Source organism: Pituophis catenifer, unplaced genomic scaffold (assembly GCF_029215685.1).
Source record: "Pituophis catenifer annectens isolate HBS135680 unplaced genomic scaffold, rPitCat1.0.hap2 SCAF_7, whole genome shotgun sequence".
NCBI lineage: Eukaryota > Metazoa > Chordata > Lepidosauria > Squamata > Colubridae > Pituophis > Pituophis catenifer.
The window spans coordinates 70199003-70214987 of record NW_027256887.1 but is presented as its reverse complement, the minus strand read 5'-3'; the positions used below and the strand labels follow the sequence as shown (position 1 = coordinate 70214987).

Here is a 15985-nt window from a genome sequence, read left to right as displayed (position 1 = left end):
ATTACTTGTCCCAGCTTCTGCCAACCTAGCAGTTCGAAAGCACGTAAAAAATGCAAGTAGAAAAATAGGGACCACCTTTGGTGGGGGAAGGTAACAGCGTTCCGTGCGCCTTTGGCGTTTAGTCATGCCGGCCACATGACCACGGAGACATCTTTGGACATCGCTGGCTCTTCGGCTTTGAAACAGAGATGAGCACCGCCCCCTAGAGTCGGGAAGGACTAGCACATACGTGCGAGGGGAACCTTTACCTTTACCTTTATATTTAAAAGAGACTTGATACAGACAGTACACTGTTGTTGCAGAAACGGAAACGTGATGTATAATAAAGAAAAATGTATAATAAAAAATAATAATAATAAAAAAGACTCATCTACTTGACATGCAGGAAAAGGCTTCCTCTGTGTTGCTCCCAGGCTACGAGGGATATTCTATTGGGAGCGTTATTAGAATCAATAAAATGCTTTGCTTTTTGCTAAACTTTTCATTTTTATTGATCCTGCAAATTGTCCACCCTATTAGTCTCTCATCTGTAATGAACAAATATACCAGGTTTCTATGGTATATACTTTTGGAATGTATGTGTTCTGAGCATATTTTACTCACAAGCAGGCAGATGAAGCTTCCCACGCTACTCTTTTGCTCTTGGTGAAGTCAAGTTCTGGGATAAAAGGTAATATTTACTCTTTCAGCTCCATCTGCCTGTCGACCTTCCCCCATAACATGTATCAAAAGAGAAGGTCTGAATATTTTAATTATTTTTCAGGAACTGTGGGCCAGAGAGAGAGAGCAAGGCAGAAATATCACAATGCCACTAGTGGCTGCACAGACCACTGGAGTTTAAGATATATTTTTACATACAGTAATTTCTAGAGTAGATTATTTTAATAGCCAAATTGATTTGTTCCACTGCTGTATAGAATGCCTGGACTTTCCATTACTAGGAAAGCTTAAACATGGAGGGAAAGTGCTTCATTGCAAGAAGGAAGTGCTACCTATCCAGTCAGTGGCACCATCAAACTTGCAGGATGGTGCGCACAATATTACAATAGCAATAGCACTTATGTACCCCTTCGCAGCCCTCTCTAAGCGGTTTACAGAGACAGCATATTGTCCCCAACAATCTGGCTCCTCATTTTACCAACCTTGGAAGGATGGAAGGCTGAGTCAACCTTGAGCCAGTGAGAATCGAACTCTGGCAGTCAGCAGAATTAGCCTGCAATACTGCATTCTAACCATTGTGTTATCGTGGCTCATGTAAACCTTTCTCCTTTTGTACATCTGCATACAACAGTGGTAGGGTTACCATCACAATACTTTTTCTTCCACCCCACCTTGATGCAGCTATCCATGCTTATATCTGTGATGGCGAACCTATGGCACGCGTGCCCAAGGTGGCATACAGAGCCATCTTTCCGGGCACGCGAGCTGTCGCCCAACTCACCTGCAGCTGCGCATGCATGTTGCCCAACACCCCAGCTGGTGTTCAGAACTCTGGTGCACATGCGCGCAATTCAGGGGACCCAACTGGTCTTCGGAGCTCTCCCGCGCATGCGCGAGCATTTGCACATGCGCAGGAGAGTACTTGCACGCAGCGTGCACATGCATAGATGGCGTTTGCGTGCGTGCAAAAACCATGTGAATGCACAGATGGTGCAATTGCGCCTGCAGCGCACAGGGGGAGCCACACAAAAGCCGCACGCATATGGAGAATGTGCGGTTGCACGCGCAGCGCACCTGTTTAGCACTCAGTGAGTAAAAAATTCGCCACCACTGGCCTATATTATTTCAGCTTCAAGCATGGCATGGATTTATCATTAATGTATTCAAATCAAACTGTCAACTGAAGCATATTAATTAAGTTTTTCATTAGGAAAAGCTTTAGGTGCTTACCCCATATTTTAAACTGAACTTTTAAGTTCTCAAATTGTACTTGGAAAAAATCTCTCTCTTTAAAAGAGCCCACACAAGCTACATTCCCTCCCTTCTCCCCAACACAGACAAGGTTTCAGCCCGATAGCTTTGATCTTTTCACAGTTCTTTTGCATGCCGGTTTTGCCTGTCAGACTGTCACTTTTACTTTAATGACACCTTCATCTAGGAAAGCACACGAACCATTCACTGGAGAGTTTTGAAATTGATAAAATCTTCTGGAGAACGCCTATTAGTGTTTCAGCATCCTCAATTGAAAGAGAGATGGCTTAGGGAAATGCTTATCTTTTGCGCTGCTTCCAATCTTAATAAATCTGGTAGGTAAAATTTAACACTAATTAATTTTTTCTAGCGTTAAAATTAAGAGCAACTTGCAGTAAAAAAAAAAACAAGAGATAAAAACATTAGCAGTAATCTCAAATCTTGAATTTCTATAGGACAAAGAATATTGAACAGCAGATGGGGTTTTCTTGTACATGCTTTAACAGAATTTTTGCACTTTTTCCCACCCCTTGCCAAAAAAGACAATTTTTTTTGTACCCCACTAAACCTGTGAATAATTGGTTTGGATTTAGAAATGTGGTGCTTCAAGTTTTCTAAGATACTGTAAATCCCGGAGGACCTCTATCTTCAATTTGGACATGGATGATATCATGCTGGCTCTTTAAGGAGCTGTTTTCACCCCCAAACATTTGTAATCAATGGGGCATGTTCAATATGTCTATGGAGATTCTCAGTCATCCAGGTCATGGCTAACCCAAAGGTGCTTTTTCAAGAGGCATCTGGACTATCTTTGTTTTTCCTTGAAGATGTTTCGCTTCTCATCCAAGGAGCTTCTTCAGTTCCGACGCTTCTTATCTAAATTCTCAGTCAGAACTGAGGAAGCTTCTTGGATGAGAAGTGAAACGTCTTCAAGGAAAAACAAAGAAAATCCAAGTGCCTCTTGAAAAAGCACCTTTGGGACGACATGTTCAATATCAATTTCAGCTACAGAACTAGAAGCGATTGTGATAGCGATAATCTCTCTATCAGATAGTTGTGAATAAAGATTTAGAACTCACACAGCCAACCTGGATTGTATCAGCATGTTCCAACTCTGGACTTAATTACACTTTGAATTTTCCAGGCTGGGTCTTGTCTAAGGCAAGACAAAACAGTGGGCATTAAAATCCCACTGAGATCAATCTGAAAGCCAATTCAAGTTTCATTAATTGACCAACTCAAGATTCATTAATTTCAGTTACAGTCAAAATGCTCTTTCTCACCCTTCACAAATCTTCTTGATTTTCTGTCTCAGCTGTTCCCCTTGATAGAAGATGATGAATACATTCTTTTTCATCTCTTCTTTCTGGGAAAGGAAATATGATTTAAGGAGAAACCGTTTCAAAATAATCACAGAGGCAACCAAATACAATCCCAGCAATTTCCTAGCATTATATCCCAGGTAAAAGATCTGAGGCAACAAAATTAAAAACCTATCGGTACCTACAGTGACAGGATCTTCCAAGGGTGTATCCATTTCACTGAACTTCAGGTAGATGTTTCCCCTGCAGGCTCTCCACAGCAAACGTTCAAAAGTCACCAGCCTCTCTCTTTTAATCACACCAGCTATGAATCTATGGAATGCAAAACAAACATAATACCCTGTATAATATACTCTTGTAGAAGTAATTAGTTTATTGAATTATACCAATTGTCATCCTACTACCAGTTCCTGGATTGGCCTTCTTCACCAAGGCACCTTCTGCATGCGCTGGGATTATTTTATTAATATAAATAAAATGACTGACTGACTGATAACTCCCAGCATTCTTAAATAGCATGAAATATCCTAAAACAGAATGGGAAAATTTTGGGAGCAAAAGGATGGCATGCTCTGAGGAACTTTACAATTGAGTGATGGTCACATTAGTAGGACAGAGATGCAGTAGTACAGGGGTGTCAAACTCAAGGCCCACGGCCCACATCTGGCCCGCAATGTGGTTGGATCTGGCCCGCAGGGCCATTTTGGTCTACCCAGTGCGAAGAAGAAAGATCAGGCCAATGTAGCTTCGGCCCGGTCTACCCACTGAGAAGAGAAAACATGCCAGCAGTTTGGGGAGTGGCGTCAAGGTGGCCACGCCCACCCAGTTGGCCACGCCCACCCAGTCAACCATGCCCCCCTGGTCCCGAGGTCAACCACAGCCCTGATGCAGCCCTCAATGAAATTGAGTTTGACATCCGTGCAGTAGTAGGACAGGGTTAACTTTAGCTTCACATGTGTAAGTGGGTCAGGTTTTAGATATTAATAAATATTTTGTGGGGAAGAAGTTGCGGTGTTCCCCCATATTTTTTTTAAACTAAGCCTATGTAAGGGTTATTCTATATGCATTTCTCATTTTTTTTTGGTCTCAAAATGATAGCACTTTGGAATTTAGTGGTGTGGTTAGAAAGGCTTGGGTACCAAGCAGAGATGGCCATTTCTATAGAAGGAGCTATAGGACTGAAGGCTTTCAGCACAATGATGAAATCAGCATCACGACATAACCTCAGCCACTTTCATATATTTCTTATATGAAATATATTTCATATATTTCTTATATTACAATGATATGATCCTCATTGCATCATTTGCTGCCTCATGGAGGCCTCTTCAGCCCAGCTCCGGGAGAAAAGGAAAATATTGATAAATAAATAAATAGGCTAAATGGAGAATTTTCTTCTCCGTCAACTACATTCAGCCAGGAGGAAGTACGTTCACTTCAGTGAGATACTTGAACTATGGGCTATATGACTAAGATATAAATATGGTGGATACAATACAAGAGAAACAATACTTACCCCAGTTTCGCAGCCACTGCTGCAGGAGTGCTTCTTAATTCCAATAGTCCTGAAGTATCTTCATTGAAGAAATCATCAGGCAAATTAGTCTCAGTCTGAAAGCAGGAGAAAGGCTTAATTTAAAATCCTGTTCCAAAACTCAGCCAGTCCAAGACCTCTTTATTATTTATTGGGGTTTTAGGACAACTTTCACTATCCTAGCATCCTCTAGATACTACAGCAATATTAGAGGCTAACGAGCGGATGAACAGAAGCTTACATCCAGAGCTTCTGAAGGCCACTGTGTTGGGGAAGGACATATGGAGGCATAACCAGCTGGGAGATAACACTGGAAATAAGCAAGAACAATTACATCATCAGAGAAGATGGAAACATGCCTTATTTTCAGGGAAGCAAGATAATGTTAGAAAGAGACTTGGGCAGGCTCAAGAAAAGGAGGTACAGCCTATTTTTACCAGGCTCCGTTACTTCCAAAAGTAAGCTCTAATATTCCAGAAGAGTTGGTTTCCTAACCTGGTCTACCAGGGAGGGCTGGCACAGCAATACATAGCCATCCTTGGCTGACACTTGGGTAGATCAGTAAGAATTCCCAGAATCATTGTTGGAGCTAATGTAATGGTACATGTCCATGATGGTGAACCTGTGGCACACACAGGTGGCATGCAGCGCCCTCCCTGTGGGCATGCGAGCTGTTGCCCCAGTTCAGCTCCGCTGCGCATGTGCGCACGCCTCCCACCGGCCAGCTAGCCATCAGGTCTCTGCCATGCATGCACGGGGGGCATATGCGCATGCGCAGGGGGCATGCACAAGGGGCGCACATGCATTGCATTTTGGGGATTCGGGTTAACGCACACTTTGGGCATTCGGTCCAGAAAAAGTTAGCCATCACTAGTATATGGGAATGACCTTGGGAGACAAGGAAAGAGCTGCAGTCAGGGCAACAGTCAAATACAAGGAAGCTTAGCCCATAGATGGAACATAGAATGGCAAATGTTTCAGTAGGGACCCTCTCTAGTTTCTTAGACCATAAAGGTAAGAGGGGAGAGATATACTTTCAGACTTGCAAGATTCTGTTAATTCTGTCAAGATTCAACTGCTTTGCTTCTTTCAAATTTAACACTTTTCAACTTGCCCAGGGGAGGGGAGGGGGTATAGAATCCTGAGAATGTGTGCGTCGACTGTGAAAGCCTGGCAACCATCAAGGTCACCACTGGAGGCCCTTGAGAAAGAGATGGACTATTCTCATAACAAAAGGACATCTCATAATTGGACAGTGTGATCACCCAGGGGTGGGGAGAAAGGGAAAATATTGTTTAACTAAGCACGCATTTGTGTGGTTTTGTTCAATGACAGAAGGGACAACAGCGTCAAGATGTTCAAGGTTGCAAATATGGTAATGCCCACAGTTTGTCTCTCAGATGGTTGAGCTAAACCCAGATTCTCTCAGATGGTTGAGCTAAACCCAAATGACAAGAATGCATTCAAAAATTGGGTCACCTCAAAGAAGTCTTGGGTTTTCTTCAGGAGATGTTTAAGTTCAGTGAGTTCTAGAAAGTTCTGCTTCAATGCCTGCAGGTTCTGGTTGGCTTCTTCCAACTCACCTTCCAGTTTCTCCAAGACAGCCTGTTTATAGCCGGAGAGAAACAGAAGTACTGTATGTCCAATCATTCTGTCACACACTTCACTGCTGACAAAATAGATTACTCTAAAGATGGATTATTATACAGCAAACATTTCGAAATGCATCTCAGCATGTTAGGCAATTTTGCAGTGAATATTAACATCTCAGCCCTACTTCTGGGTATGAATGATTCACAAATGACACAAATTAAGTGGAGATAGCAAAATAACTAACAGGAAATCCAACAAATCTTCTTCTGTCTACATTAGGTAAAACAATGAGGGATTCTAACGTGTATTTTTTTACAGCTCTGCTAGTTAAGCACTAAGCTTCCAACTCATTCTACTTTTTGTTCTTCATTCAACTTTAACCATTAACCCTTCTGATCATAGTCTGTTTAGACTAACAGAAAAAAAAAGAAAATATTCATTTGAATCAATGGTGATTTCTTGTTACTTCATTGACATTGGTTTTTTTTTTCCAGAAGTGTTTATACCTTCCCTGGTTAGCCTATAATTCTGGTATTCCTGAGGACTTCTATCTAGCACCAATTAAATGCAACCCTGCTTAGCTTTTAAGACTGAGAAAGAAGTACTAGATTGCCCAATTCCTACCCTCCCAGGTTTAAATATTAGTTACAGCAATCCCCCAATCTGTGCCTTCACAATATATTGGATTATTGGTATCATAATTTGCAGCATGGCTGGAGAAGATGAGAACCGTAAGTACATAACTATTTTTGTAATCATAATGTAGAGCATACCATGAAATAACAATAGAATAGTAAAATGAAATATTTTTTTTTAAAAAAGAAAAAGTAGTAGGCCTAAGAATGATAAAACATGATAAAGCCAGAGCTACAATTAGGAACGACAAAATTAAATAAGTGGTTGCATTTATAAACTTTCTATATCAAACAAACAATTCTCTGTGTTATAAAGATCTTGACTTAATGTTATTTTGGATTGTCGTCTCTTGCTGGCTCAACGCAACTGTCTATTATGCTTCTCTAACCAGAAACATGCAAAACCTACCTCTAAGTCAATCATTTCTCGTGGTGGTGGAGTGTCTGGATATTTCCCATATATGACAGGCAGGATCTCCTCCCCCATCTCACTTTCCAGAAAACCTGGGAGGAAAAACAAATGGAAACACACTGGCTAAGTTCACAAAACACACTCTGCTGCCTTTTCCACACCATATGAAACTTGGTTAGTTGTAACTTCGGTGATTAAGGATTTTGTATGAATATAGATATAGGCTTAACTTTTCACCTCTTTAATAAATGGAGTCAAAAATTGTGTCACATTAAAGAGATATCCTCTGCATTAATCACTGGCGCAACCAGGCTGTGAGTGGTAAATCTCTGGTTTTCTTAATTGGCAATGGTATAACTCAACTCCTACCCTCAAAATGATGCTATAGAGCACTTTACACCAGAACAACTCGACACAAGAACAGTTTTTTCCCGAACACTATCACCCTGCTAAACAAATACCCTGTTTCCCCCAACATAAGACATCCCCTGATAATAAGCCTGATCAGGATTTTGAGTGCATGGCAATAAGGCCAAGCTCTTATTTCAGGGTTCAAAAAAATATAAGACAGGGTCTTATTTTCGGGGAAACACGGTAATTCCCTCAACACTGTCAAAGTATTCACTAAGTCTGCACTACTATTAATCTTCTCATCATTCCTATCACCCATCTCCTCCCACTTATGACTGTATGACTGTAACTTTGTTGCTTGTATCCTTACGGTTTATATTGATTGTTTCCTAGTATGATTTGATTGTTTATTTGTGCCCTATGACTATCATTAAGTGTTGTACCTTATGATTCTTGACGAATGTATCTTTTCTTTTTATGTACACTGAGAGCATATGCACCAAAGACAAATTCCTTGTATGTCCAATCACACTTGGCCAATAAAGAATTGAATTGAATTGAATTGAATTCTATTCTATTCTATAATGGCATCACTGGAAGAAACACAAGGAAATATTTTCATTTTTACAAGGCAGAAGACATCTCTTATAAAAAACAGGTAGGCTAAACCTATGGAAAGTTGAACATATTTGTTTTTATTGCTTAGTTTGCCAAGGATCTACAGAAAATCACAAAACTTTTTCAAAAACAAAAATGGTCTGGGAAGAATGGTGGCGAAGGGTTTACGAAGAGGGTTCCCAAGAAAGCTAATTGCATTTTTAAACTTTCCTCCTTACTCATACATAGATAATTGCCCCATGTGGATTATGTAACTACATCCTTGAATGAAAAAGCACCTTTGGGACATCCTTGAATGTTAACCCATAGGAGGCAACTTTTTCTAAGCAAAGTTTATTTAGGCAACTAAGCCTTAGTGTCGGCACTGAACAGCAGATTCCACAAGATCTGCAGCAAAAGGTTTTACTGCAATACATTTTTAGGAATCTGAACTCTGCCTTTGGGATTTTCTACTCACTTGGGCATGGTCCACAGCTGCTGCCCCCAAACCTTTGGGCACCAGGGACCAGTTCTGTGGAGGATGGTTTTTCCATGGACTGGAGGGGTGGCATAGTTTCACTCACAGTCTGGTTCCATTCACTTGCGCGGCCTGGTTCCTGGCAGGCCATGGACTGATGGAGGTTGGGGATCCCCGGTCTACAGTGATTTGCAGCAAACAGTGCCTCCCTTCCAATTAATACTGTACCTTATTTCCACTTTTTGCTCAATTTCTGGGGACTTTTAAAATGCTTAATCAAAAAGTGCTAATAATTGCTGTTTTTGTGAGCTAAAGCATTCTAGAGATTGTTGGACTAAGAACAGTTCTCAATACATTTAATTTTTCTTTTCTTTTTTTTATTGAAAAAGTTTTCAAATACAAATTTTCCCCCCATTTTTCTCCCCCCCTCCTCCCTAACCCTCCCTCACCACCCATCCCCCCGAGACTTCTTCACAACAAAAACCTAATTCATAACAGATTATATAATATTTTACCATCCCCTTACTCCCTCCTCTAAATACTGACCCTTACTTACTAATAATATTATTAATATTATTACTTCCCCCTTTTACCATACATTTCAAAAAAAACATTCATCTATAACATTGTATGAAAACTTCTAATTTAACATAATATTATTATAACTCCCAATTTAGTAATAATCTGCCCTTTTTCTCCTCCCCCATACTTTTATATACAACATTTCAAAACAACCTTCCACTTTAAAACTATATAATAAATCCTACTTTAACATTTAATCTTTTGTGTATATTAATATAACATTTCAAAGCAGCCTTCCCCATAAATGCTAATTTAACATTTATTCAACTCTATCCATTTTCTCCACTCCCCTAAATATATCACTTAAACATCCCTTTTCTTAAACTAAACAATCAGTAAACTAACCTATCTCCACCCACTTTCCTACAAAATTGCCATGCACAATCTTTAAACCACTGCCCACCCTGCTAAAAAAAATATATTCCGTTATATAAAAAAAATCAATAACTTTAAATTTATAATCCATATAATATCTTCTTTGATATCTTTCCACTGGATTGTTGAATCCATCATCCATATTGGGGTAACATAGCTTCCTGGTGCAACAGTTTGTTCAAAATCCTCCATCATCATCTGCCCCCATCAGTAATGAATATCCTCATATGTATATAAAAAAAAAAAAAACAACCACCCGAGTGACATTATAATTATATTCCATATAGTTGTAATTGTGGCTTTCATCAGGATTATTAATTCCCATCATCATATTGGGTAACAACCAGATCTTCTGCATGCCCCAGCATAGCTCTCTTGCCTTATACATTTAATTTTTCAATAAACTAAAAGCTACTTACGAAGGACCCTTTCTAAGGATTCACATCTTCTAACTTCATTCACAAACCTTCTTTGAAAGTTGTTCACATTTGCATTCAACTAAAGAAAATTCATATAAAAATAAAAGATTAGCCAAATTAGCAATATTATCTATCTATCTATCTATCTATCTATCTATCTATCTATCTATCTATCTATCTATCATCCACCTACCCACCCATCCATCCAGGCTGATGGCTAAGAACTCTAGAAATTATTATTCTAAAACATCAGATAACATGAAAATAAAGAAAACTGAAGTCATGAAAATTTAGTGGAAGTGCATATCAAAGAATTCAACTGGACATCTCCACTAGCAGATCAATGTAAACTTATTTCTTCAAACTAATGTATTACTATGGAGAATATCATAACTAATATTGTGCAACCAGAAGGTAGGTGAAGAACTTCTCTTTAAGAAAAGGCCTACAGAGCTGGCAAATGATAGTTTAAACTGATTATTTTTAAAAATTGGTTTTAAAGATTATAAATACAGATAGTTTCACATTCATAATTTTGTAGGTCATTCATATATTTTTCTCATGTAATATATTTGCCCGCATTGTAGACCACAAACAAAGGTTCCCTTAAATCCATTATTTATAAATAGGGTGAAAAATGTGATGTTTGGCTTTCTACATAGGTAGCGCTTAGACTTTTACGAAAAGAATTTAAATAGAATAGAATAGAATAGAATAGAATGGAATGGAATGGAATGGAATGGAATGGAATGGAGTGGAGTGGAGTGGAGTGGAGTGGAGTGGAGTGGAGTGGAATGGAATGGAATGGAATGGAATGGAATGGAATAGAATAGAATAGAATAGAATAGAATAGAATAGAATAGAATAGAATAGAATAGAATAGAACAGAACAGAATAGAATATTTTATTGGCTAAGTGTGATTGGACACACAAGGAGTTTGTCTTGGTGCATATGCTCTCAGTGTACATAAAATAAAAGATACGTTCATCAAGAATCATAAGGTACAAAGGGTGGAACTTAACAGGCCTGTTGCTAAACAAAATATAATTTAATAATGCTGAGTTTCCTAATTAAATGCTGAATGGGTATGCAGAACATTTGATTCTTCTGAGAAATATTTACAATAAACAAGTTACTAAGAACTGAGCTTGGAGAAACAGAGTGATTCAGAAAAGAGTTGAGCTAAGAAGGCATATGATCTTTAGATCTTTTTAATGGATTAGCAAATGTACTTCAAGAATGACAAGAGTGGAATGGCTCCACTAGCAAAGCTCAGTTTAAAAGGAGGAAGTGAAAAAACGATGTTAAATTTAAAAAAAAAAGATACCAGCTAATATCCCTCGTGGAAGCACAACTGAAGAGCAAAGTAATCAAGATGGTGAATAACTTTATTTTTTTTTTTGAATCAAGATCGATAAAGAAATAAAGAGATTTATCCCAGGGAGGAAAATAATAACTGTCTTAGGAAAGATAATGCAGAATGAGCATATTTCTCAGATAAAAAGAATAATAATCAGAATAATAAAAGCAATTGTTTTCCTGTGTTAAACTGCGAATGTTGGGTATTGAGAAAGAATACATGAGAGAAGGAAACTGTTATTAAAAGTACCATGAACAGCAAGAAGAATGAATCAATTGGTCCTGGACAATTGGTCCCTTGAGGCAAAGATTGGTAAGCAGAAATTCAGACACTTAAAATAGGTGATGTAAGCAAACAATCAATTAGAAGAGACTATGCTTGGCAAGGTTGAGAGAAGTATAAAAATGGAGAGACAAAGAATAAAGCAGATAGTCGGAACTTGGAAGGTATCAGGGAAATATCCTTGCAAGAGCCAGCCAGTGGTTATCATTTGGGTCAGGCCAAGATGGTAGAGTCACTGAAACTGGTCCTGACTTGATAGTGTCTGTTTAAATTACTATTTACTATTTTTCCTTCTTTCAAGGGAGTCATGCTGAAAACAAAGCTAACACAACAGCGCTAAGTGCAAACTTAATGAACAGTCCATGAAAAGCATCCTAAATCAACAATTTACCAATATTCTACACTACATGTCATGTTCTATAACACAAACACTTTCTTCCTAGCCTTATTTTGCATTGGTTTGTTTTTTGTTTGTGTAGTGCATTAATGCAGAGAAGAATTCTGAAAAGCACATCTTTTTGTAATTTTTTTTTTAAAAATTGGTTTTAAAGACTATACCATTCCCATTCTTCTTATTCTTAGTGACTTCAGAGTTGTAGTTTAAGAAAGATCGTTTTATCATCTAAACATTTGAAGATTCCCCCCCACTTTAAGAAAAATCAGCAATAAAGGAATTTCCCAGAAACTCAACTTGCTTGTCATTACTGATCTTTCGACTCAGCATTCTGCTATGCAAGGTTATAAAATATTCAAGATGATGCATTTTCACCTCCCAAGAGTAGAGCATATTACGCAAGCAAAGGTCACCATTTCATTTTATCAAGAACCATATTCCCTTACAAATAAATTGTTGGGTATTTCATGCCAACAGTAGCAGAACACGTAGACCCAAAGTGGGTGGGGTTAATAATTCCCTCTGGAATATTCCTTTTTCTTTTCTAATGCTACTTTCTCTTCCCCTCTTTTTCTTCCCCTCAAGAAACGTTGCAGTTCCTGTCATTCTTGTGTATTAAATTTATACCATGCCTTTTTCTGTGCTCAAGGCAGTTTACCAGAGGGTTTCAATTTATTTTGGGGAGCCAAACTGCACTGAGAAACAGTGACTAATTGAGGGCAGATTTCAACAGGGTCTATGACAGTTCACCACGGCCTACTCGCCATGGCTAACTTGCCACAGACAACTTTTCACAGCCAACTCACGGCAGGGCAAATTTCTATGGCCATCTTGCCATAGGAAAACTCACTGCTGTGAGTATTAGTGAGTTACACTAATTCTAAAGAAATGGGGAAATAGAATCATTAAAGAAAGGATGAAAAAGGAGGGACAGGCTGAAATGTGAATGGCAAAAATAAAAATAGTTTTTATTTATTTTAAATAATTAAATAGAATTATTAAATTGTCCCGCAGCAGTGAGTTGGCTGTGGCGAGTTAGCCACAGGAAGTTGGCTGTGGCAATTTGTCCCATTTCCGGTCCAAAGGGATCTCCCTAGATCTAGTCTAGCATCTTCAAACTCTACAATATCCCCGTTCTTGCTGCTGTAGATTTGATTTTATTTTGATTTTATTGGATTTATATACCGCCCTACTCCTGAAGGACTCAGGGCGGTAAACAGCCACAGAATAAAACACATAAATACAAAAATTTAAAATAGAATAAAAATGAATTAAATAATTTGGCTGAGACAAATTTAAAATACCCAATAATTTAAAAACAAATTAAAATTTACATTTAAAAGGGGAAAAGATTTAGGCCAGGCCAGCTTGATGAAATAAGAAAGTCTTGAGCGCGCGACGGAAGGTGCGCAGATCCGGGATCCTCCATATGTCCGGGGGGAGCTCGGAGATGACATTCCCCTCCTTTCTATGGGTACTGAGAAGTACAGGCTGGGTTACTTTTAGTGTCTACTCACATCTCTGAACTGGACCAAACCCAGCTCTCCAAGTTCTGCAACACAGCAATAGGCAGACTCCACCTGAAGAAAAAGTTGCCTCAGACACATCTCTTCACTCCGAAACATGGATGCCATCTTTCATATTCTCTTGGGGCGAAGACATGGAGAAAGACAGAAGGGGATGCATATAAGTAATGCTAAATAACACAAGGCATTGTCATGTCGATAAGAGGTTATTTTTGATGTAGGGGGAAAAACTGCAGAAACCATGCAAGGTTAATTCTATTACTGGATAGAGTATGCTAGTCATCTCAGGTCGAAGGGCTATAGCAGCACTGAAGTTCATTTCAGCTTCTGGTTCAATCTGCTTCTCTGTGTGGAATGGAATGGATAGAAAGAAACATCTGGCTCATTAGTTCACACAATAAATGCTTTGGGTTAGCCCAGTGGTGAAATGCAATTTTTTTTACTACCAGTTCTGTGGGTGTGGCTTGGTGGGCGTGGCTTGGTGGGCGTGGCAGGGGAAGGATACTGCAAAATCTCCATTCCCACCCCACTCCAGGGGAAGGATACTGCAAAATCTCCATTCCCTCCCCACTCTTGGGCCAGCTAAAGGTAGTATTTGCCAGTTCTCCGAACTGCTAAAAATTTCTGCTACCTGTTCTCCAGAACCTGTCAGAACCTGCTAGATTTCACCCCTGGGTTAGCCTGGAAAACATCAGTTCTGAATAATGGACAAGCCATTATTTTGGCTGAACTAAATAGCCTGGGGAAAGCAATAGCAACACTGGATGGCCTTCTGCACTTTTCTAGGCTTCTTCAGTGAAGGTCACATGTGAAGGGGCCTGCAAATACAATCCAATATCCCCTTCGATATCTTCATTGAACTCCTCAGAATTTACTGTTATGTAGGCCCATAATATGATTGCATGACAGCCAGTTTGGTGTAATAGTGAAGGCATCAGGCTAGAAGACGGGAGACCATGAGTTCTAGTCTCGCCTTAGGTCAGTCACTCTCTCTCAGCTCTAGGATGGAGGCAAGGGTAAACCACTTCCAAAAAGCCATGCCAAGAAAACGGCAGGGATTTATCCAGGCACTTGCCAGGAATCAACACAGACTCAAAAGAAAAAGCAAACACATAATTAAAATAAGATGACTGTGTTGTAAACTTATGAGTTGCCTAAAATAGGGAGCAAACAGATCAGCAGACTCATTCCATGCAGTCTGGTAGCAGTATCTCAAAACCCTGCAAAGAAAAACTATTTTCACATGTTTACTTCAATATATATATTGAAGTATATATATATATACCAAGTTATTCAGTCTAAGTACATCCTAGCAAAAATTGCAGGAGCAAAAGAAGGTAAATCTCAATGACCCCTGCAGGTTATGTATACCAAAACAGCAACTCTTTAAGGCCCACAATTATCTACTATATTTTAAAATTTGGAGAGGAACATTTCATTTAACAGCATAATACAAAAAAAGCCTTAGCAACTTTAAGATATGTGGACTTCAATTCCCATTCTTGGAGTAGACGCCCATGTATTATTATTTTTTAATTGCCAGGTTAAGAAACAAGGCTTAGCTGAAGCTAAGATCACATGCTGTAGGAGGAGAGGCAGAACATGGAGGTGGGTGTAGTCAAGAGAGGAATCATTCTGGAATTGTTACAATCTCACAAGCCCAGCCTATTTTGAATTCCATTAACTCTTATCTAGTACCAATTGAGTGCTGATTGCTTATTTGATCAGATTCCTTGTGTATAGGCATAACTAATAAATCAGCTTAATTGGAACTTAACTGTGGTCCTGATTTACAACATTAATTTCCCTATCTTTATGTCTTGTTTTAGGAGTAAACCACAAACAATGTTATATGGTTTGCCTGCACTTATCAGTGTATAATACTGTTTGTGGTTTACTCCTAAAGCAAGACATAAAATAGGGAAATTAATGTAAAAGCTTGTGTTTTTTTGAACCCTGAAATAAGCACTTGGCCTTATTGCCATGTGCTCAAAAGCCCAATTGGGCTTATTATCAGGGGATGTCTTATTTTGGGGGAAACAGGGTGTGTGTGTGTGTGTGTGTGTGTGTGTGTGTGTGTGTCTTTGGTTCTTCGGGTTTTCTCCCACGTAAAATTGGAAGTGTCTTGGCGACGTTTCGACGAAGTCTCATTTGTTATCTTCAGTTGTCGGCGTTTCGACGAAGTCTCATTCGTCATCTTCAGGCTGGTGTTT

At 39.1% G+C, this 15985-nt stretch overlaps 1 protein-coding gene across 1 annotated transcript in view; it reads right to left on the bottom strand.

Moving 5' to 3' along the window:
• Positions 1-13880, bottom strand: part of ATP6V0A4 (ATPase H+ transporting V0 subunit a4) — a 38295-nt gene extending 24415 nt beyond the window's left edge. The window contains exons 1-7 of the mRNA XM_070947764.1: positions 13764-13880; positions 10210-10288; positions 7405-7499; positions 6247-6372; positions 4750-4844; positions 3419-3545; positions 3195-3277 (exon numbers count right to left, since the gene is read on the bottom strand). Coding sequence (XP_070803865.1) covers positions 3195-3277; positions 3419-3545; positions 4750-4844; positions 6247-6372; positions 7405-7499; positions 10210-10288; positions 13764-13880 — 722 coding nt within the window. The remainder of the gene's footprint in view (positions 1-3194; positions 3278-3418; positions 3546-4749; positions 4845-6246; positions 6373-7404; positions 7500-10209; positions 10289-13763) is intronic.
• Positions 13881-15985: the final 2105 nt, after the last annotated feature.